Below are 26,401 nucleotides of genomic sequence, written 5' to 3'. Positions count from 1 at the left end.
CGCGCGCTCACAAATTAGGAAACATAAAACAAACCATTTGCTGATTGGAAGAAAAGTGTTGGCAGCGGCAGATGAAACAAATGGAAGCAGAAAGGAGAGGGGAAAAGAAAACACTGTTAATGGAGTCTATGCTTCTTGGACACACAGACTAAGCAGACAACACTATCCAGGGGGAGTCAGTGCATCTGTTGAATCCTTTCATATCTTTCAAAGGAGATAGATAGCAGATGACTAAAGCAAATCACAAACTCACTGAACTTTGCTTTTATTTAAAGATGATGGGGGCACCTGGGTGGTTCGGTCAGTTAAGTGTCCGACTTCGGCTCAGGTCATAACCTCATGGTTCTTGAGTTCGAGCCCCGTGTCGGGCTCTTTACTAACAGCTCAGAGCCTGGAGCTTGCTTCAGATTCTGTGTGTGTGTCTCTCTCTCTCTGCCCCTCCCCTACTCACGCTCTCTCTCTCAAAAAAAAAAAAAAAAAAAGAATGGTAAAATAAATATGAACATGCTGGCTTTTGTACTTTTGAATTTTGAACAGGATAAATATATCCAACATATAGTGCTAAAATTGAAGGTGGAAGTTAGTTGCTATGTGCAATTATATTTCCAAATACAAAACAGTTTGCCTCCTTATAATCCCATTTTTAAGGCTAAGTCTGTTTTGATAATTTTGGCTTTAGGGAAACAGCTTTCAAGATCTCTGTCTTTTTGGGGCACCTGGGTGGCTCAGTCGGTTAGGCACCTGACTTCGGCTCAGGTCACGATCTTGCGATTCTTGAGTTGAGCCCCACATCAGGCTCTGTGCTGACAGCTCAGAGCCGGAAGCTTGCTTCTGATTCTGTCTCCCTCTCTCTGCCCCCTGCTCACGCTCTGTGTTCCTCTCTCTCAAAAATTAACAAACATTAAAAAAATTAACAAAAAAGAACTCTGTCTTTTTAAGGTCAAGAGGAGCAAGGAATCTTTTGACCGGGTAATTCTACTTTTACGAATCTATCCTAGAAAAATACTAGAATATCTGCAAAATGACAGATATTCAAGATAATTCATTATAGCATTGTTCATAATACACCTAAAAAGATTTAAAAAAATCCCAAATGTCCTGTCAGCTGACAAGGAACTGATTATAGTACATCCACATAATGCATACTATACAGCAATAAAAAAAGACCAGATTATGTAATATGCCACCATTTGTGTTAAAAAAAAAAAAAAAAGGATAGGACATGTTCTTAAATCTCTGAAAAGATTTGTTGAAGATACTAATAAGAGTGATTCCCTGTTTGGAGGTCTGGGAACTGAGAAGAGAGATGGTGTTTGGAGTGAGACTTTCTACCATATACACTTTTACTATTATTTATTGTTTACACCATATGAATGTATTATGTATGCAAAAGGCTAAGTGGTTTTTAACAACAGTGCGTAGGGACCCCTGGGTGGCTCAGTCAGTTAAGCATCTGACTTTGGCTCAGGTCATGACCTCATGGTTTCATGAGTTCAAGCCCCGCATCAGAATCCATGCTGACAGTGTGGAGCCTGCTTTGGCTCCTCTGTCTTCTCTCTCTCTCTGTCCCTCCACCACTCGTGCTGTCTCTCTCTCAAAAATAAACAAACTGAAAACAAATTAAAAAACAAAACCAAACAAAACAGTGAGTAAGGGGCACCTGGATGGCTCAGTCGGTTGAGTGATTTCGGCTCGGGTCATGGTCTCATAGTTCGTGAGACCTCCCCTCGCCCCGTGTTGGGCTCTGGACGGACAGTGCGAAGCCTGCTTGGGATATTCATTCTCTCTCCCTCCCTCCGTCTCTCTCTCTCTCTCTCTCTCCCCCCTCTCTCTCTCTCTCTCTCCCCCCCACCCTCTCTCTCTGCTCCTCCCCAACTTGTGCTCTCTCTCAAAATGAACTTTAAAAAAAAATAAAAACTAAAAAAAATGTCAAGCAAGCCACGCAAAGGAAAGGAATATTACCTGACTCTCCTGGGCTCTTTCATCCTCTTCTGCCTGAGTATCAGTATTACCTTGTATCAAAGAAAGGGGGGGAGGGGCGGATTTTACAAAAATTGCAATCTTGTTTTCCTGAGTTACTATAACAAACGGGCCAGTGATAGACACGTATTTCCAAGTGAAATTCCCAAATGTGCCTCTCTGAGAACAGTTCATGGGTTCCTGTCCCACATCTGGAGCCCTAAGGGATCTGGCCAGATGCTGGCCCTACCCCCTCGGTGTTCTCCGCCCGGCTGGCCCACGGCTGGTGAGGGCGCCCATCACACCCACCCGGAAGTTAAAGTAGCAAGCAAGTAGCACGTGCTCACGAAGGGGCCACCTCTGTTCCCCTTTACCGCAGCGCATTTCAGAGCCCACGGCTGCGACCGCGAGGGCAGCCGTCACTCACGTCCTCTATTGCTGCCCGCATTTCAGAGGTGGGGATGGCGGGCACGTCCCTGGGCGGAGGACCTGTGTCATGACCCTTATCTGCGTCAATGGGAGGAGAGCCAAAGGCAGCCGGGCCGAGGCCGGGGGCGGCGCAACAGCTGCCATCCCCAGGGCCCCTCACTAGGAACGGCTCAGCTGCAGGAGGCGGCCGGCACTTTACCTGAGGAGCTGCCGAGCTGCCTCCTGTTTTCTTTGAGTTGAAGCTCCAGGTTCTTTACCTGGAGTTCAAGCTTCGCCTTGTCGGACTCCAGAGACTGGACGACTGAGTGCAAGGACTTGGCGGAGGCGCTCTCTCCCCTGAGCACCGTGACCTGAAACACAGCAGGTGAGCTGAGGCTCGCACGGGAACAGAAAGAGGCGGCGGGAACAGAAAGAGGCCGCAGGCGGTACTCTACCTCATTTCTCAGTTTTTCCAGCTCTGCATCCTTTTCGGTGAGTAAGGCACTAGTAATGCTGATGGATTTCTGCAAGGAAGCTTTTTCTTCATCGGTTTCTTTTATTAACTTGGATTCTCTAAAAGACCAAAGAGTTAAAAATTCCACAAATCAACCGAGAGAGTGGTCAGCGTCCAACTGCCCTATGACAAACACGCGATTAACTTGAGTTAACGTAAAGAAAAAAGTATCATGGGGAAGTTTAAAAGGGGGTTAAGGCTATTATGCTTGCAAAATTTTACTTGAAATTTTACTCACTGTGAGGGAGAACAAGTTTACCTATGCATAGACATGCCAGAATCTGCATATCATTGTATCCATTTGAATTTAAAGAAACATGTTAATAACTTTGGAAGAGGTAGAATTTAAAAAAAAAAAAAACAAAAAAAAAAAAAACAGAACAAGACTGTTGTACCCCCAAAGAATTCTTTTAAAAATCTAACCCCCACCCCAGCTGAATTCTGTTACTTTTTGAATAAATTATTACCAAGCAATAACAACAATTAAAATACACACATGCAAAGCGATTATACACGGATGTCATGCAGAGCAGTTTTATGCTGGAGGTATCAATTGGTTCTCACTAATTTGTTACTTTTAGCAACTTCCAAGAATGTATTTTTGAGATCTCATGGGCCAAAACAGTAGCAAAGATTATTACTGCTATTCATACTGAAGGATTATTACTTTTCATCCACAGAATCTGAAAAGGACATTAAGTTGCTCATAGAAATGACAGGTAATTACATAAAGGCTGGAACAGAAATGTTAACATGGATTTCCGGGTGTAGAATGAAAGCACAGGGGGAGTCTGGAGGGAGACGGGCAGAGCACTTGGTTCAAGGTCTCAGCCTGACTCCGAATTTGTCTGTCAGCAGAGGGAGGGGGACCAGGTCTTAAGGAGAGAGAAACATTTATCCTGGAGTCAAGGGGTGGGAAAAAGAAGGGGAAGATGAAGGAAAGACAGGGAAGGAGGGCAAGACACAATAGATATAACCCAGAAGGGCAGGCTACTCTGTGTTTACGTGTGTGTATCTAAATTTTTGTTGCAAAAATTATATGCATTCAGAAAGTGCCACGAAAGACCAGCAAAGACTGCAGGAAGCTGAGGAGGCATGACCACTGAATGCAGTGTGGTTTCCTAGACCGAATCCCAGAAGAGGAACAAGACATTCGTGGAAAAACCGGGGAAATCTGAACCGAGTCTGGAGTCTAGCTAAGCATACTGAACTAACATTACTTTCTCAGTCTGGACCAATGTCCAGGGAGTGTGCAATGTGTGTGTGTCAGGGGATGTGGGGCGATGGCTATGTGGGAACTCTCTGTACTGCCTCTGCAACTCTTCCGTAAATCCAAAATTGTTAAATAAAAAAAGTTTTAAAAAATTACATGCGGGGGCACCTGGGTGGCTCAGTCGGTTGAGCATCCGACTTCAGCTCAGGTCACGATCTCACGGTTAGTGAGTTCGAGCCCCGCGTCAGGCTCTGGGCTGATGGCTCAGAGCCTGGAGCCTGCTTTCGATTCTGTGTCTCCCTCTCTCTCTGCCCCTCCCCCATTCATGCTCTGTCTCTGTCTCAAAAATAAATAAACATTAAAAAAAATTAAAAAAAAAATTACATGCGGTGTGAAACAAGAGGGGAAAAAAAAGTCCTTGTTTCACAAAAATTTTTAGAAAAAACATGACTGGAAGAAATTCCCAGCTAGTCCTCAGACCCTCCAACCTACAACACTGCATTAATGTAGACGATCACCTGTGAGTCCAAAACTTCAAGAACAAGAAGTCAAATCCCTCCCGGTTCTAGAAGGAGGGACGGGGTAAACACGAGCATGTCACATGGTTCAGTCTGTTTGAGAACTGACTGGAAAAGTCGGAAACTGAGGCCCAGGTTAGAGATGGCAGAATGTATGTCTGGTTAGTGAGACCCAAGATATCCGGCACACGAATTACAGAATTCTCATGATTTATGGTAAATTGAAATTCTACACAAAGATGAAAATATAAGTGTTGCATTTATCTCATTGTGTGGCTTACACTTATAGTCCAGAATAAGTAGTAAGAAAAGAATCTGAGACTTACAGAAATTTCTTGAATTCAACACCCAAGCATGATATGAACACTGGAGAAGGGGTGGGTATTGGTGCTGTTAAATTACTAAGTGAGGAATACCTCGCTAGGAAATAGGGTCTTGCTTAGGTTAAAACAAAGCAAAGATTTCAATGGGAGGAATATATAGGTGTTCTTCCACCTGGAAAGTAAATATCTGATGTTATCCACAGTTATCCACAAAATCCTGGCCTCCTTAAGTTTCAATTAAACTTATTTGGTAGTTTCTTCCATTGTAGAAACTATTTCAAGAGCTTCACTTGGTGAGAAATCCAACTCCAATTTGAAAAATGTAGTTTTACTGTTTTTACTGAAAAACACCAGGATATGGGGGTTGGTGAACAGATTTAAGTTCTTCTATAATCAGAACTCTAGGCAACCAGAATCTCACAGAGTCTTTGTGGCAGGCAGGGACAAAGACACCAGCAGATGATAGAAGGTGAAAGGTACGGGAATCTTTGCTTCTCACGTACACACGACCCCTAAGTGAGGCCGCCTTCGAAGAAGATGGCAGGCTGAACGTGTCTTGGACAAGTTGTCAAGAGACACATGGTTAGGAGAGGGATCTGCCTTGTGATTTATACACCAAATGACAGGACAAATAGCCTTTGGCAGCTTGTCTTCATGGCCGGTCTTCACTGCTGGCTTCTCGGGCTATTTCCAAGCCCTAATCCTACTGTGCAAACCGAGAGGGACGAAATTAAACCATATATGCCAACGTTACTGACATGTGAGTCACATACCACACTGACAGGAGCGCCTGTGCTACACTCTGAAGCCATGCTGGCTAGAAGGACTTGGTGCTGCTGAAGGTATCGAGAAGGGAAGATAAACACGGTGTGAAAGAACGGCTCTAAGGGCCAGATACCTTTCCCTTCCAGGGAACATATTACCCAGATTCTTTCCTTACTACTTATTTAAGAAATAAATTCTAGTAATGAAGCAGATACCTTAAAGTGTAACTGGGCAAGCTTAAAAAATGCAAGATAGCAAGAACCAAACATTAGAAACACGAAAAAAATGCAGGTAATGTAAGGAGAACTAAATTTTCACTGAAGCTCTTTGCTGTATATAGATCTAAAACCGGTGTGTGTGTGTGTGTGTGTGTGTGTGTGTGTGTGTGTGTGTGTGTATGCTGCTAGGAATATTTTACAAAACAAAAGCAAGACACAGAGGGACAAAGGCAGCCAAAAAATATATACAACAAGTTGTTTTACTAAAAATATATGAAATTTATTTATTATAACGTGGATAGACTTTCTTTAGTCTTACCATTAAAGACACACAGATAGAGCAAAGGAAGCAGGAGTAGGGAAGGGAAAAGAGAGGGTGAAATGAGCATTGATAAGTAGCGCAAGCTCGAGACAGTCAGACAGTCAGCAACCCACACTGAGCTTAACGAGCTGGAGTAGCACGGGACCGCTTCAGACCCGGTCTCTCAGACGGGGTCGCCAACCAGTTTCCATTCCTGACATTTATCCCGCATTTACTCTAACAGAATTAATTCTGACTCCAAGAAGTCCACATCTAACATTTGAGCTCCAGAGTCCCTGCTTTGACATCAAAAAGCCTAGAGAAGGGAGGGAGGCCAAACATGTTCCCAAATCTGCTGTAGGCTTTAGTGGACAGGGGAGCACACTTGTCCACTTAGGTCAGTTAGAGCAATTCGAGGTTGGCTCTGCTGGGTCAGGTATCTTGGAGCCTGGTTTGAAAGAGGTCCACCCGACTTGGAAACCAGCTTCCAAAATAACGATTGTATTTTTAAGTGAAGAGAAAAACCTGAACTACAGATTGCTTGCAATTTAATGTTTAGGTACCAAAAAACCATAGCAAATACAGGAAGACCCTACTACTGAACGAGAAGCAGTCTGTGCCTCAGGGTCAGAAGTTAAGTTCTGCACTTCAATACAATGACCATTTCAATGCCACACTTACAGACTATCTTGACTATGTATGTTCAATGATCACTTCTGAATTAAGCCCTTGACTAAGATCTCAGTTCTTGCATCAACAACTACACTGCAAATATCTTTATGATTTAAGTACTTTACAGACTTAAATTAAGAGCGTTATCAAATTCTTTTCAGTACTCCATGCTAAATTTACTTAACTATTACACACACAGATCTACATAGGAATCCATTATCACACTGGCTTTTAGAGGACACTTAAGGTATCAAGAAGGGAAGATAAACACGGTGTGAAAGAATGGCTCTAAGGGCCTTTCCCTTCCAGGGAACATATTACCCAGATTCTTTCCTTACTACTTACCTAAGAAATAAATTCTAGCAATGAAGCAAATACCTTACAGTGTTACTGGGCAAGCTTTAAAAATGCAACATAACAAGAACCCTACTACTTAATGAGAAGTAGAGGACACTTAAGGGCCCAAATTATTAGCTAAAATAGATCTGCATTCAGATTTCAGAAATAGACACAACTTTCCATGAGGATTAATTTGACCAAAAAACAGCGCTAAATAGGGTAAGTTAGGTTTTCAAAATTTTTGAAAGGCATGTAATTTAAAGTCACATGGAAAAGACTAACGAAGCATAGCAGCTTTATTCTTTAAAGGAAAAAAAAAAGATTTAAAAATAACGATAAATAAATGTACAGTGAGAAAAGAGCCAGCATAAACATCTGACACCCTCTGTCTTACGCTTGCATCTGGGTTCTTGGCTAAGTTGCCCAACATTCTGGGCTCTCCTTTCACCCTTTATAAATGCAGGCCCCGCCATATATTTTGCGGGGTTGTCCTGAGATTAAGTTTGTGAATTGTGAACACAAAGGGATAATGTCAGTACTTGCTTCCTTACACCAGCCCCTTTTTCCCATGCTCTCCTGGCAGAATGTGACAGGAACGAGCCCTATCGATTTTTTTTCACATATCCTTGATAACTGCATAAGGAGGTTCTCTTTAAAGAAATGGAGCCTTATTTATGTAAAATGGAAATATCCTGAGGCCCGCCCTCGCAGAGCTGGCTGCCTACACAAGGACGGGGTGGGGGCAGTGATGCATTCTGTGTGCATTCTGGTAGGAAACTTTAAGTAAGAATGAATCCAAGTATTTCCTAATTAAACAAGAAAGGAGGAAAGGCACTCCTGGACTTGAAGCCTAATGTCCTTTGGAATGTTTCTTGTGGATCCCAATATCTCTGTGGGCTAAAGAAAGCCCTCAATTCCTAAGCCACCGCCATGCTGGCAGGAGCGGACTGCCAGAGTAAAACACGTGTGTCAGTGGTCAGGGAGAGAAACTTCCTCTTCCCGACCACAAAGAATAATAAAATACTTTGCAGGAGCGTGGATGAATTCTCGATTAAGCTCTTCTTAAAGAATTACGTTTAGTTCTGTTTTCAAGAAGAGAAAAGTACGTCACTGTCGTGACGCACATCTACTCAGCAAACCACCATCAGGGCTGTGGTTCTCGGCAACAGTACCCACCCATCTGCCCGGCACGCAGCGTAAAGCACAGAAGTTCTCTAGACACAAACTGCACATTTTACAAGAGCAGACAGAGACTGTCAAGATACGTAAGCATCAGGCTTCTAAACAGTTATTTCTGTGGCCCCATTTATCCTTACTCCAAAGTGCTGGAAGGTTTCCATTTAAACGTCATTTGATTATCATCAAAGAGTAACAGAGAAGAAAGCTCTTTCTTAGAAAACAGAAACATTCAAATTGATGCTAACACATTATTATTGAAATGTTCAGATTTTTATATAATGCAATCAGTATTTATATGCAGATCAATTACTCTACGTAAGATTACAGCATTTTCAGTTACTGAAAAGAAGAGGTAACAGCGGTATAATGAGACAATCTGATTTTGGAACATTTCTGAATAAATTCAACAGACCATGGCTTAAAAATTAACCTGTCCTTTGTCTTTGTAATTAAGACTGTAACTTTTGCAAATAAATTTTCATCATTTACCGGTAATGAGCACCAAACCACCACAATCCAATCTTCTGAACAATAAGGAGGTGACGTGTTTTCTACAGTCACCATACACGTCATGTTCTGACGTTTTCCTCATTAAACACACACACACAACAATAAACACAAAAAGAAAGCCTACCTCTTTTTCATTTCTAACAACTGATTATTGAGCACAGATCTCTCTTCTTCTAGCTGGAAAAAAACACACACAAAAAAGTTCAGTTCGTCACAAAAGTCCACAGAGAGGCCTATTTCTCATTCCACATGTCACAGTCCCAGGCTCCAGGGCAGCTAAAGCAATTGGCCTTCCTCACTGGCAACGAAAAAAGAACAAATGGTTACTACATCACGTACAGTCGCTAATTTACAAGTCATTTAGGACCTGAATGACCCCCCTTCTTCGGTACGTGCCCTATCTTCAACATTCAGTAGATGTTTCGCTCATTTGTTAAATGAACGAGTGAAAGCTTCGCTGTTAACATGCTGGCTCCTTCACTGAAATCACACAGATCAAGGGTCACTAACTCCTGGATGGCTGGGAACAGGCTGTTTATGCCGTATGGGCCTCATTTCACGTCTACCACATTCCAGGCATTAGTTTTTCACCCATAAAGTAAGGAAGTTAGAAGAGATGTTCTAAGGGGTGTTTACTTCTATAATTCTATTATTCTATGACAGATAAATGCAAAAGGTTCAGTTAGTTAATCCTGTGAGAGATGACTCACCCCTCCCCCCCCCAATCTGTACCATGCAGAGTTTATTACGTGACATATCAATTTCAGCTCACACTTGTGAAAGCTGTGTTCCACACAGGTGAACACATTCCTGCGTGCTTTCTTTTCCAAATCAAAGGATAACACCAAAGACTATGGAACGGTTTCCAACAGCCCAGAATTTATTTAAGCTATTAGCTCACTGCATGTAGTTTATGGTCTGATTTCTGATTATGTATTAATTATATCTATGCTTTGCTATGAGATCTTCAGAATTTTAAAGTTCTTAAATAGACATAAACGTGTGTGTTGAACCTAAAATTACACTTATCACAAAATCTATTGAGGTTAACATACAGTTTTCCCACTGCAAACTCTGTTTTCCTAGTCTATTAAAGATGTATGCTTTTGTTCCACGAGTAATTCACAAAAAATATTTAGAAATTTTTAAAGAGTGCAAGGAAGGAGAATAAGGGTGGGAGACAAGCTTTAAAAACTAAAATAAGAGGGAGAACATCTGGAGAGTGGGACGCGGAGATGAAAGGGCCTTTTTTCCTTTATGGCCATTTATACAGTTTATTTTTTATTTTATTAAAAAAATTTTTTTATGTTTATTCATTTTTGAAAGACAGAGAGAGAGAACACGCAGGGGTGGGGCGAAGAGAGAGGGGGACACAGAATCTGAAGCAGGCTCCAGGCTCTGAGCTGTCAGCACAGAGCCTGACGTGGGGCTCGAACTCACGAACCAAGAGATCATGCATGACCTGACCGAAGTCGGATGCTCAACTGACTGAGCCACCCAGGTGCCCCTATACAATTTATTTTTTAAACAAGCTGTTTTATAATTTAAAAATTAAAACAGAAGAAAAAAAAAATCAATGAGACTTCAGACTGAGAAATACCTACAGTGAGGATAAATGGATAAAAACAGGTAATTCACAAGAGAGAAAATACAAATGATTAATAAACATCTGAAAAATCATTCAACACTTTCAAGAACAAGTTATGGAGAGAGCCCCCCTCTTTCTTGGAGGGAGTAATTGTGCCTGAATTTCCACAGAAGTTTGGAATACTTATGGTACTGATTTTTTTAAAGGAAATGTTTTTTTCTTCTTCTGGTCCAGTATCCAATCTAGGATAAGTTCATTTAGTAGGTCAGATTTAACCTAACTCATTCCTCATTCTTCCCTTTTGTGGCTTTGACATTTTTGAATTAAAAAAAAAATTTTTTTTTAATATTTCTGAGAGAGACAGAGTGCAAACAGGGGAGGGGCAGAGAGAGAGAGAGGGAGACACAGAATCCGAAGCAGGCTCCAGGCTCTGAGCTGTCAGCACAGAGCCCGACACAGGGCTTGAACCCACAGACCGTGAGATCATGACCTGAGCCAAAGTCACACGCTTAACGGACTGAGCCACCCAGGGGCTCCTTTTGAATTTTTTTTAACGTTTATTTTTGAAAGAGAGAGAGTGTGTAAGCTGGAAAGGGGCAGAGAGAGGGATAGACACTGAATGTGAAGTAGGCTCCAGGCTCGAGAGCCTGATGTGGTGCTCAAACTCACAAACCATGAGATCATGACCTGAGCAGAAGTTGGGTGCTTAACCAGCTGAGCCACCCAGGTGCCCCGGCCTTGACATTTTTGAATCGCACAAGCCAAAACCTACTTCACATGATTTCAATCCTTTTAAATTCACTGAGACTTATTTTATGGTCTCTCCTGGAGAATGTTCCATGTGTGCCTGAGAAGAATGTGTATTCTGTTCCTCTCGGGTGGAGTAGTCTATAGATGACTATTAGGTTTAGCTGATTCATAGTGTTGTTCAAGCTTTTATTTCCTTGTTGATCTTCTCTCAACAAGTTGCTGTTGTTCCATCTATTACCAAAATAAGGTATTGGAGTCTCTAACTTTTATTGCTGAATTGTCTTTCCTCCTTTAATTCTATCAAGTTTGGCTTTGCATATTTTGGGGCTTTATTATTAGGTGCATATATATTTATAATTGTTACATTTTGATTTTTTTATTATAAAATATCTTTGTCTTCGGTAAAAAGTTTTGTCTCAAAAGCCTATTTTGTCTGATATTAGTATAGCCACTCCAACTTGTTTTTGGTTACTGTTGGCATGTAATATCTTGTTCCGTCCTTTTATTTTGAACCCATTTCTGTCTTTGAATCTATGCTGTGTCTCTTATAAACATTATATAGTTTATATAATCTTATATAGTTAGATCATGTTTTTAAAAAATTCATCCTGACAATCTCTGCCAACCCTCTTTTAATCAGTGTTTAATCCATTTACATTTATTACAGGTAAATTACATACTTTTTTTCAATTAATAAATTTTATATTTTAGAGAGTTTTAGGTTCACAGCAAAATTGAACAGAAAGTATCAACATTTCCCATACATTCCCTGCCCCCACACACGCACAACCTCCCACATTATCAACATCCCACACCACAGTGGTACATTTGTTATAGGCACTGAACACACATTGACACATCATTAATACCCAAGGTTCATTGTTTTCATTAGGTTCACTCTTGGTGCTGTACATTCTCTGAGTTCTGATGAATATATGAAGACATGTATCCACCCTTGTAGTATGACCAAAGGTAGTGCCACTGCCCCAACAATCTTTAGTATTCTCCCTATTCATAACTCCCTCCCCCCCTCCCTTATTCCCTAACAACCACTATCTTTTTAATGTCTCCATAGTTTTGCTTTTGATAGAATGTCATATCTTTGAAACCATACAGTATGTAGCCTTTTCCAATCGGCTTCTTTCACTTAGTAATATGCATTTAACATTCCTCCATGTGGTTCCATGGCTTAACAGACCATTTCTTTTGGGTGCTGAGTAATATTTCATCATCTGGATGACCATAGTTTTTATTTATCTACTCACCTACTGAGGGACATCTTGGTTGCTTCCAAGTTTTGATAACTGTGAATAAATCTGTTATAAACACTTATGCACAGGATATTGTGTGGATTATATTTTTAGTTCATTTGGGTAAATACCAAAGAGCACCATTTCTGGATCTTATGGTAACAGTATGTCTAGTTTCGTAAGAAACTGCTGAACTGTCTTCCCAAAGCAGCTTTACCATTTTGCACTGCTACCAGCAACGAATCAGAGCTCCTGTTACTCTACAGTTTCACCAGCATTTGGTGTTGCCAAATGTTTTCGATTTGGGCCATCCTGATAGTTGTATCATATCATCTCATTGTTAATTCACAATTCCTTAATGGCGTATGATGTTGAGCAACTTATCAAATGCTATTTGCCATCTATGTATCTTCTTTGGTGGTGTGTCTATTCAGGACTTTTGTCCATTTTGTAATTGAGTTATTCATTTTCTTATTGTTGAGTTTTAAGAGTTCTTTGTATATTTTGAGTAACGGTCCTTCATCAGGAGTGTCTTTTGTAAATATTTTTCCCAAATCTGTGACTTACCTTCTCATTCTCTTTTCACATGGTCTTTAACAAAGCAAAGTTTTTAATTTCATTAAAGTCCAGCTTATCAATCCTTTTTTGTGGATCATGCTTTTGGTGGTCTTGTACCTAAAAAGTCACCAGTGTACCCAAGGTCATTTAGGTTTTCCCTGATTTTATTTTCTAGGAGTTTTATAGCTGTGCATTTTACATTTAGGTCTATGATCCATTTCAACTTAATTTTCACAAAAGAGGTAGTACCTGTGTCTAGATTCACCTTTTTGCATGTGGACATCCACTTGTTCCAGCACTTTCTGTTGAACAATCTTTGTTCCATTGTATTGCCTTTCCTCCTTTGTCAAAGATCAGTTGCCTATATTTATGTGAGTCTATTTCTGAGCTCTGTATTCCATTGACCTATTTGTCTATACTAAGTCTTGAAATCAGGTAGTGTCAATCCTTCAACTTTGTTGTTCTTCAATAGTGAGTTGGTTATTTGGGGTCTTTAACCTCTTCATATAAACTACAGAATCAGTTTGTCAATATCCACAAAAGAACTTGTTGGGATTTTGACTGGAATTGTGTTAAATCTATAGATCATGTTGGGAAGAGTCAATATCTTGACAGTATTGAGTATCTATCCATGAACAAAGGATATCTCCATTTATTTCATTCTTTTTTGATTTTGCTCATCACAGTTTTGTAGTTTTTCCTCAGATGCTGTCCATACATTATTAAACTTACCTAAGTATTTCATTTTGGGGAGTGCTTATGTAAATGGTATTAAGTTTTCAATTTCAAACTCCACTTGCTCATTGCTGATACATAATGACTGACTTTTGTCTATTAAACCTTGTATCCTGAAAATCTGTTGTAACCACATATATATATATATGTATGTATATATAAATATATATGTATATGAATATATTTGTATCTTCTAATACACACACACATGGATAGGATGGTTCTTTGTCAAGAATGCTGTTGATTGTGTGGCCATAGGGCAGGGGACTGTGACTGAGCGAGGCCAATACGTATGAAGTAATTCTTTTTACACAGTGCCCACACATGTCAATTAGTCTCTAATTTTTATTCGTGGTTGCTTTCTTCCATTTTCTTTCCACTCTACCACCTCAAATTTTGTTAGACATCTTCTCTCTTTATATTTGTCTATGTTTTTTCTTTTTCTTTCCTTTTTTTCTTTTTACCTTGCAAATGTTTTAAACTTACACTCAATGATCAAAATTAACACCACCAATAAATGGGATAAAGCAACATCACATGACTCTTGGAAGGATACAACATCAATTATCTTCCTGCTAAAAACGTATAACCATCGTGATGAAACATCACAAACCCAAAATGAAGGATTTTATACCTCATCATTGGCCTGTTCTTTAAAAGAAAAAAGAGTCAAGTCATAAAATTTTGACTGAAAAAAGGCAGAAGCAGCATTCCAGATAAAGAAAATGAGAAGAGACTGAAGTCAGTGAATGAAATACATGATCCTGGGGGCACCTGGGTGGCTCAGTCGGTTAAGCGTCTGACTCTTGATTTCGGCTCAGGTCATGCATGATCTCACAGTTCTGTTCGTGAGTTCAAGCCCCATGTCGGGCTCCATGCTGGGTGTGGAGCCTGCTTGGGATTCTTTCTCTCTCCTGCTCTCTGCCCCTCCCCGACCTGTGCTCTCTCTTGCTTTAAAAATATAGTTTTAAAAAAGAAAAGAAGGGGAAGGGAGGGGAAGGGAGAAAGAAATGCATGATCCTGGACTGGATACTGAGACAGAGATGGGGAAAAACTATAAAGGTCATTTACTGGGACAACTGCCTGAACAGGAAAATGGCCTGTACATTGAATACTAGTGTTAAAACTTCCTGAATTTGGTAACCGCACTTTGGTTAAGGTAAAAACAAGTCCTTAGAGAATTTGAGTATTCTGTGTTCTATTTTTATAATTTTTTTTGCAAAGTTTGAAATAATTTCCAAATAAAGTTAAAACACAATTCTATTCTATACCTGTAGCTCCCTGAGCTGTTAGCTTAGTTGTCTACTTACTTGCATTTAGTGCTCACACCAGTACTAGTCCTTTTGCCACAATTTCTCTTTAGATAAGTCCTGTATTTTGATTCATGGCCAGATTTTATCAGCAAGCAGCTACTTTTCAGAAGGATTCGTAGATGCCATAGCTTCTGAGTTCTTTCATGATATTTTTTCAGATGTTTTTTGAAAACATCTACCTGTCCTTTCATCTGTGAATAATTGCCAGGATAGGACACTCCTGATCCTATTTTCTATCCCTCAGAACTCTGGGAACACTGTGGCACAGTTTTCTCGCATTCAACGTGGCTGCACTGAATTGTGGGTTGGGTTTTTTTTTTTTTTTTTTTACCTTTTCATTTTATTGTTAGTATATTTTTTAAAAATACCTCTGTTTTCAGGAAAGGAGACCATTTCATTTTTTTAAATGTTTATTTATTTTTGAGAAAGAGACAGCACAGGCAGGGGAGGGAGAGAAACACACAGAATCCAAAGGAGGCTCCGGGCTCTGAGCTGTCAGCACAGAGCCAGATGAGGGGCTCATACCCACAAACCGTGAGATCATGACCTAAGCTGAAGTCGAATGCTTAAGCAACTGAGCCACCTGGGTGCCACCGCCCTCTTTTTTTTTTTTTTTTTTAACCTTTTTATAAGGAATATGCCTTTCCTGCCTGGGCATCTCAAGAATTATCTCTATATTCTCCAATTTCATTAATAACCAGTGTTATTTTTTTTTTTTAATTTTTTTTTTTCTTCAAAGTTTTTATTTATTTTTGGGACAGAGAGAGACAGAGCATGAACGGGGGAGGGGCAGAGAGAGAGGGAGACACAGAATCGGAAACAGGCTCCAGGCTCCGAGCCATCCACCCAGAGCCTGACGCGGGGCTTGAACTCACGGACCGCGAGATCGTGACCTGGCTGAAGTCGGACGCTTAACCGACTGCGCCACCCAGGCGCCCCCAGTGTTATTTTTTTATGTCAGTTGCTTTGGACCAATATCCTCCTCCACCACTACCACCCCCCTCACCCAAGATTCTCTAACTGAGTTTCCCTACATCCTACTATGTCCTTCTTTTTTTTTTTTTAAGTTTATAAAGAGAAAGGGAGATAGAAACCCAAGCAGCCTGTGCATTGTCAGCACAGAGCCCGACACAGGGCTCAAACCCACAAACTGTGAGATCATGACTTGAGCTGAAACCAAGAGTCGGTCATTTAACCAACTGCGCCACCCAGGCGCCCCCTTACTGTCCTTCCTATATGTAGACTCAGTTCTTCACGCGGGGGAAATTTCCCTATTTTACCTCCTAACACTTTCTTTCTGAATTCTGTTGAATTCCCTCTTTCAGAGTTTTCAGAGTTGTTAATTATATTCATTCAGATGATCTCTGTCCTCCAAAGCTATCACCTTTCCTCTTATTCTTTAGTATCTCTGTTTCCCTCTTTGTTATAAGCACCTCAAGCCTTCCCTCCAGATGTTTAGAAATGTTCATTAGGCTCTTCTCTGTTTCTGACTTCAGTCCCGACACGGTGCTGTTTTGGTCCTCACTTGTTTCCTTGACTTGTCACGTTCTCTGTTCCACTTGTGTCATCTCTTCTTTGAACACCCGCTTTATTTAAGTCACTGGCGTTTTTATAGAACACAAAGCAATATTCCACTCTGGGTAATGCTTTCTCGCGGCCTGAATTCCTCATTTCTTTGGATTCCTGTGTTCCTTTCTTTTCTTTTCTCTTCTTTCAGTACGATAGGCATTCAAGTGTTCATCTTACTGTGGGCAGCTCTACTGAGACCGTCTGTTTGCTCATATGTGATGCAAATTAATTTTCCCTGACACCCTTCCTATTTTATCTGAGACCTTTAATCTTCATCTCCAAGCTACAATTTGGGCACTGCAGTCTATACATGTTTATAGCTGGAGGGCAAGGAGGGAGGGAGCACAGCGAAGGGGATATACAGCATCTGGGCTGGAGGTCTCTTTCATGGACTTTTCTTTTAGTGCCCCCTCTGAACAAAGGTAATCCTATTCCCACAGCAGTGTGTCCTCAGGCTTCAGTCTCAGGCAGACACAAAATTGTCTTTTTAACATCTAGTCTCATCTCTGTTGCCTTCCCTTCCCAAAGATGGGAAGGCAGACTCATTTATGGCTGGAGGTGATTATGTGACACTATTACAGGGATAGGAGTTTTCCTCTTCAAGCTGAAAGACAAAATCACGTAAAGAGAAGGCCTTTCTGCCCCTCCCCACTTTGGATTTCCCCTACTTCCTCCAGCAAAGTTTCACCAATGCCCTGTGACCATCTATGTGCAGTAAGGGTAGCAGAAAGAAGAGCAGAAAGGAAGAACAGGGTTCCCTGAGGACATTCCTGAGTAGAGGACTCACCTGGACTCCCCTCCTGTGGACTTATTATCATTTGAGAGGAACCCCCTCCTCCATATCCTTTTACTTAAGCCATTCTGTTGACTAGACTCACTATGGAAAATGACGCCCAGCAATTCTTCCTGCCTCTGGTAAAATTCTGAGATGGTCAAAGAGAACTTCTAGCCTCAAAGATTGTTCTGTGACTGTTCGGACTATTCACCTCTTCCATCTAATTTTCCCTAAACTGGACTGGGCGCAAGGATGGAGAGAAGCAGAATAAAAATTCTCAGGATTTTGCTACACATTTTCTTTTCTCTTACCACTGGGAACAGTGTCAACAGAGTCAAACCACCATCTTGTTTCTTTTCTTGGTTGCCAAATTTTAATGTTTACTGAAAGCATGAAGCCGATTGGCTTTGCCGGAGAGATTTTCCTGGAGACATTTTTTAATAGAAGAGTGTGTTCACTTCATTAGGTATCGAAGGAGAAAGATTCTGTGATCAGCTTCACTCAGCCCTACTTGCCCAGAAGTTTCCGGAGACCAGATTAAAATTACGATGGCTAATAACCACTGTTTTCCAAAATAAAACAGGACAAGCTAAAAATGGTGTTGCCTTGGGGCACCTGGCTGGCTCAGTCGGTAGAACATGTGACTCTTGGTCTTGGGTTGTGAGTTAGAGCCCCACATTGGGCAGGAGAGTTAAAAAAAAAAAAAAAAAAGAAAAGAAAAGAAAAAGAATGCATTCCTTTTCTATACATTCATGTCTGCAAGTTCAGGCCTATTTAACATTTGCAGGCTATTAGTCATAAATCAATCTCAACGGTAACCTCAAATTTTGGAGACTGCATTTGTTGTAACCTTTGTCAGAAGGTTATTGAGGCATCTGATCCCTGTCCTGTATCAACAAACTGTAATCTCATTTTGCAAATAACTGGGAAGGGGAGTGGGGAGAGAAATCAGCACTGTTCCCATAGTGACAGCTCAGTATATCTGCAGTCCTTACAAGGGGGAATACGTGTGAGGTTTGGAAATGATAAATCAGACATTTCAAAAGTTACTACTTAAGGTGACTATTTCTATAGAAGAGTTCACACCACTGTAATTATTTTTAGTATTCTCTATGAAAGGAAATAATGCTCTGTATAGTTTCCATTAATCTTGACTCTCCCAGACCCTGCCTGATTTTGCGCTGTGCGCGTCCTCTATCCACACAGGGCAAATGCCCCACTCATCACATTTCCGGCAACCACAACTCTCTAAAACAAAGCTATGAAACTCGAAGTAAATGAAATAATGTAAAAAAAAAAAAAAAAAAAAAAAAAAAAAAAAAAAAAAGGCAGTCAAGGTTTCTGCATCCTGAGGCCCCGCTAAAAGCGAGGTATGCATTTAATCACTCATTTGTTCATTCGAACCTATACAGCATGCCCTGTGATTCCCACCATCTCACAGCCCGTGTGGAGACACAACATGGCATTCTCAGCATGACAGAGTCCTGGACAGCAGCCGCCCCCGAGGCTAGAGGATGGGCCTAACAATGAGGAGACGTTTACCACATGGGAACAGAAAAAATGTAAATACGGACCTGCATATGGCAACTGACCAGGGGTGGCAGGACAAACATGAGCCAAGAGGGTGGAAGATGTCAAAGGAGGAAAGTCAAGAATGTAGGTGGAGACGCCAAATGTTCAGAAAGGATGGAAAGGAAGCCACGCACTTGTGCTGTCACTAGGTAAGTGATGACTCAGGCGAGAGTCACTTCAGTGGTGCACTGGCGGTGGCGAAAAGCAGACAGCAGGGGATTGCGAAGAAAATGGGGGGTGAAATTGAAGGCAGAAAATATTACTCTTTTTAAAAGTCTGGAAGTAAAGAAAAGAAGACAGGACTGTAAGTATGACCAGTGTGGCAAGATTTAGAAAAGCTTTTAAGGAAGTGAGAAGGATTTCCCCACCCACTAAAGATACCAAGTGGCAATAAGACACAGTGGCCATAGGCAGGGAGGCAGACAGGCATCAGCAGGGACAGGTGACCATTTGGATGGAGAAAGGAGACCCGAAACACCTGAAGCAGAGGCAGAAACAACATGAGGGGTACGCATTCAATAAAATTCCATTCAACCAAGAGGCAAGCAAGCACTCACACCTGCTACAACACAGATGGGCCCCCGACGGCACGACACTGAGTGAGAGAAGTGAGAGAAGTCATGTGTTTTATCATTCCTCTTGTATGAAACATCCAGAACAAGCTAATCCATAGAGACAGAAAATAGATGAGTGGTCGCCAGGGGCTGGGAGGCAGGAAGAAATGGGAAGCGAGCGCTTAAACAAGTATGGGGTTTCCTTTCAGGGTGATGAAAATGTTCTGGAACTGGACAGAGGTAATGACCACACTGTACTGTGAATGTCCCAAATACCATTGAATTGTACACTGTAAGATGGTTCCAACAGATTTTATGTTACGTGTATTTTCACTCACTCACTCACTCACTCACACACACACACACACACACACACGCACACACACTCCTGAAGCAGCATGAAACTAGTCAGCCTTCAGGCGTCAAAGCGAAGGTGGAAGCAGTCAACGGCAGTTATATAATTACAACAATCTTCATAATCGTCAGTTATCAAGAAGTAGGTTATGTTAACTACTAGAGTGAACACTAGGAAATTGCAAAATGAAAGCAATTGCATATGTTTCAATCTAATATACTCTCTTTTCAAAGACAAGGCACTCTGTGACAGTCTCTAAAGATTTCTGTCACTGTCGATGCCAGATAAATCATGCCCCTTACAATCCCAGCTGACCCTGGTTTTTGCTCCCCTCCCCCCACAAAAGTAGTCTCCCACTTGGGAAAGGCGGCTTACACAATTTTCCTTTGGAAAGGAGAATGTCTGGTAGGGAGAGCAGACAAAAAAGAATGCACACGTGTGGGTCTGTTTCTGGATTTGCCAGCTCTGTTCCAGAGGACTATCAACAAGTAGATGAGTCCTTCCAATTACTGAAATACTTCTTCACGGGGGCACACGATACCCACTCGTCAATCAAGTCCAATGAGAATTTCTACCTAAGAGTGGAAACTGACATCACTGCCCAACTTTGACCAACCAGTGCTGCTCATGACTAACCCTCTTAATTTCACAAATTTTCTACATCTTCTTAATTGATAAAAAGAATATTCTACAATACCACTGCCACGGGAGTCAGGGATTCTTTTATTTTGATAAATCACCTCACATCCAATTGACAAACAGGAAATCAAATAGTCCCCATAGTGAAGGGGGCTTCTCAAGGAAGTAAAAATCCTTAGCAAACAATCCCAGTGAGATGCCTAAGATGGAGAACAGATTCTGGGGTGTCTTGGGCTTTTAAGCAAAATAAATACTTGAGGCAGGAAAAAAAAATACCAACACATCGAGAGGGCATTTCTATAGCATTGTTTGACCCCATCCACCCACACCAATCCTAGCTCACAATTTTTCTTTTTTTTTAATCTTAATTATCAAGTAGAAATAAGCTTTATGCTCAGTATAGAAGTACGGAAATAGGCCTCCAAATTAGTCTGACAGGAGTACAGGTCTCAGCTCCACTGCCTAGCTGTGTGTCCTTAGCAAGTTGGTCCACTTTTGAGTGTCAGCTGGTCTACAAAATAACAGCCTTCCTGTCTCAGAGCATGTTGTGACGATTCTGTGAAACATGCAAGACCATCAGCTTGGTACATGTTTGGTGAATTACGATGCTACTTAATAAAGGACTCAGGAAGAACCCAGGTCCTAGGTCAGTGTTTACCCATCCCCTGTCAACTTCACCTCCACTGTCTTAATCCTAGAATGAAACACTCAATGTTTCTGTAGTATGACAATTAAAATTCTTTCTAAGAATTCCTTTTTTTTTTCTAAAACCAAGGTTTCTGCCAAACAAGGTGGCTCTGGAGTATATTTCTAAACATAGCTGATCAATAGTTTGGCTTGACTACAGTAAGTAATAATGTGAAATGTGTGATTTTACAGAAGTAAGCAGTACTCCAGATTTGTGGAGATTATACAGTAAGAATAGAGCTGATGAATTAATCAGTCTTCTGTAGACTAAGGTTGTTTCTAAATCATTTTAAATGGCTGGTTCTCTCCAGTCTTTTGAAATAAACACACATAGACACTACATATATACTTTTATTTATTTCAAGGGAAGAATTACCCATAATCTTCCTTGATAATCATTATCATGGTCAACGAGCTCTACCATTGAAGCCTATTATTTAGTTCATACCCACTTATCTCTCTCTTCTGAGTAAAGCACAGAACTATGAAGGGCCTAACAATCTGTCCTTTAAAGGGAAGTCACTTTTCTTAGTTGTTTCTGGCATGTGCTGTTCTGTAACACCCTTCAAAGTCACTGACTTTCAAATTTCTAGTGGCAAAACCTTTTCAAAAGGAAGGCAATTCAAATGCCAACATGCAGAAGAGAAGAACACGGGTGAGGGAGCCCGGCAGAGCCCTGGCCAAGGTAGCAAGATGCCTCCTCCCACTGTTTTCCCTACAGAGACACACAAGCAAGAAACGCAGTCAACAGTCCAGTCAAGGGCACAACATGAGACGCGAGGAGGATCTCTCTGTGCTCCTCCCATGTGTGGAATCCACTCTCTCTACCGGAGATGTTCCATGAGGTCAAACGAGATGCACCTCTCAGAGACCCTGCTCTTGCAAGAACTTACAGACACAGTGATGACAGAGCAGCTGCCCAATGTTTTAGACGCTCTAGTTTGTGCCAGGAAAAAGAGGACCTCATCTGGTCAAAGGGCTTCTATTTTTCATGAACTCCAGTTTCTCACATACTGACTAAAGGAGAGGGCACTGACCCTATTTAAGTCAATCCACTTTGATCCTTTTCCTGACCCAAATCAGAAGATGGCAAACATTTCTTGACTATAAGCTGAATGAGGATGAGCAAATTACTATCTTCATATCCCTGTTTCCTCTTTGACAAGCGGAAATAATGGCAGTGCCATCGCCTAGAATTATTGTAAAGATTGAGATGACAGTTATCATTTATTTGTGCTTGTCGTATAGTAAGAGCCAATAAACATGAACTAGTATCACCAAAAGCATCATCATCATCATCCTGGAGTTTGGAGAGATGTGGCATTCCTTTTGTGAAGTAAGAAAGCTGTGGAAAGCTGTAACAAAGACTTTAAAGTCTGAAATCAACTCTCCAAAAAGTGCTTTCGCCACAAACTGCCATGTCAATGGGTACTCAATACAATTACCCCAGATTACTCCATCCCAAGTGAGAAGGAATCTTTGCCGAGTATTCCTGGGGGGAAAAATTCTCTTGAAGTGTAAACCATGAATTGATGACCACATGGTAAAATTCTCTTAAAAATATCATTTGAAGCTTCTGCTGAGGCCAGATAGGACTACCATTTAGCACTTTGATTCAACTACTAAAGAATAAAAAGCAGGATATGTCATTCTTTAAAATCAGTTTTGTTTCAGTGCTTAATAAACTTATCAGAAATCTCTGTGATTTAAGTACGGAAGCAAATGGGTTATGGTTGGCTTACGGCTCATTCCGGGTGTAACGCAAATCACATTCAACGCACACAAGTGCACACACATACACAGTTCCATTAGGAAATGCTTTAAAAAAAATTTTTTTTAAAGAAAAGCAGAGTTCTATTTAAAAACAGCTGCCAACCCCCACACCAAATCCATATTCTGAGAATTTGCTTCCTTCAAACAAATTCTGATGAAAGAAAAAAAGAACCTTAAGAGGAAAGTAATTTTGAAATCCAGGCAATAGTAGGGAGAAGATATTGTTCCTTTCCATTGAAACGCATTGCCATGAGGTGGTCTAATAAAGGTCTTATTTTCTAGTTGCTCAAGTTTCCAGTGTTGCTACTTTTTTTTTTCCATAAGCATCTGTCAACTCCTCCCCTAAGTCCTACAGCAGCACACTTGAAAAGCAGGGAGACCTACCACACAGACAAGTTGAAATCCCATTTGGAAGGACCCGACCACATCGAGCACCTCTCTGAGGGGCCTCCAAGCGCCCTGCCAACAGCAGCAGACAGGAGCACGGAGAGCAAGGTACGCACCCCCGCACCCCCCTCCAGGCCCACTGACCTTCTGATGACCCGTGACTTCGTCCCTGCTTCTCCCCAGCTCCTCAGCAAGTTTCACGTTCTCTTCTTGCAATGCTGAAAGCTGCTGGGACTTCTGAGCTGCTGCCTGCTTGAGGGTTTCTCTGCAAGGACAGTGAGTGCAGGGTTACCATAGAAACAAGACAGGCAAGGAAACTGTGGGAGACGACCGGCTTCACAGCACTGAGGAAAATATATCTGGGTCACGTGCCTGATAGGATCTATAATAACAGGAGGCAGTGGTATCTACGTGCAGGAGAGGCTAAATGGCTTTAACCTCTCAGGAGGCGGACTGCCACCCACAATTATTACATTATTTTTTAAAACCTAATAAACACGATATCCACCCTCTCTCCACCCACACTTACCCACTTCTGAACACTCCCCATCCAAAAATCCATGCTACCATAAAATAAATGACAAATGAAATGGTCAGTCCTCTGGTCTTTAGGGCTATTTCCATTAGAAAATTATGCTCAAACCCAGTATGTTGATAAAGTGATTTACTTTGCTGCCAAGGCACTCTGTACTGACTGCACAAATCGGTAATGTGTTTTTTTCTGGCAGAAATAAAAATCTAATGGTCCCATTTGCCGGTATGCCGGTATCTGTCAGAGTCAAGTACTGTCGTGAATCTGAGTATTTTTAGGACAACTCGAGGTGAAATGCCTAAAGGAAATGCGGTTTTCCAATTACATAACAGGTGGTTCACTTTGATTGTATTCTTTCCACAATGCTCATTTGTAATTAAAACAATCAAATAAAAATATAGCCTGTTAACCTCTATCATGAATATCAGCATATGAAATGTGAACAAGTATATTAAACATCTTCCCAATATTAAAATTATCCAAAATACACAAATCAAATTATTATCCTTTATATGTGGGTATTAAAAATCTTTTATTTGATCACTGGATTTTAGTTTTCTGTCATAGAGGGTTTTGATGCCACTGTGAATTTTAAGTCTGTGCTGGCTAAACTCCATTTAGGGAGCTGTCATACGTGGCTGAATCCTGAACCAAGTCATCTGGGTATGAATCCATCTGCTGATAGAGGAACACATCTATTTTTAACTTCAATTGTCTAATGGGTGGCAATGCTGGCATCTCCAGTTTTTTGAGTTTTAGTTCTCCATCCACCTGTAATATGCATATCGGGGTAAGATTTAGGGGAATAAACCTACACAAAAATTTTCCTAGCACATTAAATTAAACGAGGTGTTTCACTGAGATGTCTATTTAGCAAGTGAGGAAAAAATGGAGAAGGAATTTTAGCCTCAGGTCATACAAAAGCTAAGAGGGTTGATTCTAATTATGGATCAACACACACACACACACACACACACACACACACACACACACACTACAGCTCAAGTTCATCTTCTGGCAAAAGTCCATCAATTCCTGACAAATCTGAAGTTTTTACTTAGGATGAAATCATCTGAGGTCAAATCTTTTATTCCTAGGAAGTCACTGCCTTCCTCAGGGGCTGTTTGGTCTCGGCATCTGGATGGCCTGTCAATGAGAAGTATGTAATCCTACTCTGTGTCTTAAAGATGTGCATCTTGTAATGGCTTTTGGAATCCTTGGTTGCTATTAAGAGCCCACAGTAAAGAAAATTAAAATAAGGAGTCAAAGAAACTTCAAAACGTCTTAAAGCAGTGATCTGTAAAAGCAACATTCAATGTGTTAAGATCTATAAAAATGTTTTCACAAATATTTATTTTCTCATTTAATCCTCAAAAGCCAAGGAAGCTAATGTTATTATTTATATTTTAAAGATGAGAAAACTGAAGCTCAGGGAAGTGAGAGATTTTTCTCCAAATCATAAAGCCAGGAAGTTGTAGAAGCAAGAGAACCGGAGTTAAAACTGGCAGACAGACCTCCGCTCTAATTCCAACATAGAAACACCTTCCCGTTTTTCTTTAGAGCATAGTGGGTACAGAAAGGAGGCTCTAATAGCCCAACTTCCGGAAGTACTCCAGGGAATAAGTCCAAAAATACCTCCAAGTATTTCTAACAATTTTTTTAAGCTGCTTTTTTTTCTACACGACAGAAGACTATCCCAGTTTTAATCTGAGAGGCAAGATACATATTGTTAACATTGACTGCATTGCAAACATTCTACTTACAAGTCTGTTATCAATCAATTAACTGCCATGCTAAGCATATTCTATATTCTAGATTTATTACTGTGCCAGGTGAGTAAAGACAAAAATTAAGCCGCTTATATCATTTTCCCTAACATCCAAAATTACACTCTGAGAAACCATTTTATTCTCTCTGTCCACCTGAAAATAGGAGCTGGCTAACCAAGAGTTTTCCTAAAACCAGTCTAGTAAATGGCACGGAGGAAAAGGAGTATTTAGCTACAAGCGCTGGGTTTCCAGAGCCAGGGGCAATATTCCACAGGAGGTAGTTCTAATGAGAACTCCAGTGCCTACATTGGTGTCCATTTTCCTCCAGGAATCAAAGTCCTATCTAAGGTACGGGGAAATACCAGGAAAGTTCTAAAGAACACAAAGCATCCCAGATACATGCTGGGAAATAATCAGCTGCTCATTCTCTAGCTTTGAGCGCTGAGGAACAGTAAAATAACTGTTGTTTTTTTTTTTTTTTTTTTTTTTTGGAGAAGCACCATTCCCATTACATAGTACATTTATTTTAGTGGTCCTTGAAATGTGGCCACGTCTACAGCAGGGAACAATGAGTCACCAGGGGCAGGGGCTCTTTCAACCTACTCCTCCTACTCCCTCTACCAGCTTCTGAGGCCTGTCACTGCTGTGTCCTACTGGTCCTTCCTCCTGCTAAGAA

General features: G+C 41.0%; 1 protein-coding gene across 4 annotated transcripts in view; it reads right to left on the bottom strand.

The window, feature by feature from the left end:
• The window catches only part of CLIP1 (CAP-Gly domain containing linker protein 1), a 127,550-nt gene that overhangs the window by 3,856 nt on the left and 97,293 nt on the right, over positions 1–26,401 (bottom strand). For 3 of the 4 annotated variants that reach the window (XM_047088413.1, XM_047088411.1, XM_047088412.1), the window contains 5 exons: positions 23,569–23,689; positions 9,044–9,096; positions 2,823–2,940; positions 2,588–2,738; positions 1,963–2,012 (listed from right to left, as the gene is read on the bottom strand). In XM_047088413.1, the coding sequence (XP_046944369.1) occupies positions 1,963–2,012; positions 2,588–2,738; positions 2,823–2,940; positions 9,044–9,096; positions 23,569–23,689 (493 nt within the window). Of the gene's footprint in view, positions 1–34; positions 41–1,962; positions 2,013–2,587; positions 2,739–2,822; positions 2,941–9,043; positions 9,097–23,568; positions 23,690–26,401 lie in introns of all 4 variants that reach the window. The other variant, XM_047088410.1, reaches the window with a different exon arrangement.

This window comes from Lynx rufus, unplaced genomic scaffold (assembly GCF_022079265.1).
Source record: "Lynx rufus isolate CCGP_SWC_20201006 ecotype Redwood Valley unplaced genomic scaffold, mLynRuf1.p SCAF_24, whole genome shotgun sequence".
NCBI lineage: Eukaryota > Metazoa > Chordata > Mammalia > Carnivora > Felidae > Lynx > Lynx rufus.
This window is presented reverse-complemented; position numbering and strand designations above follow the sequence as displayed.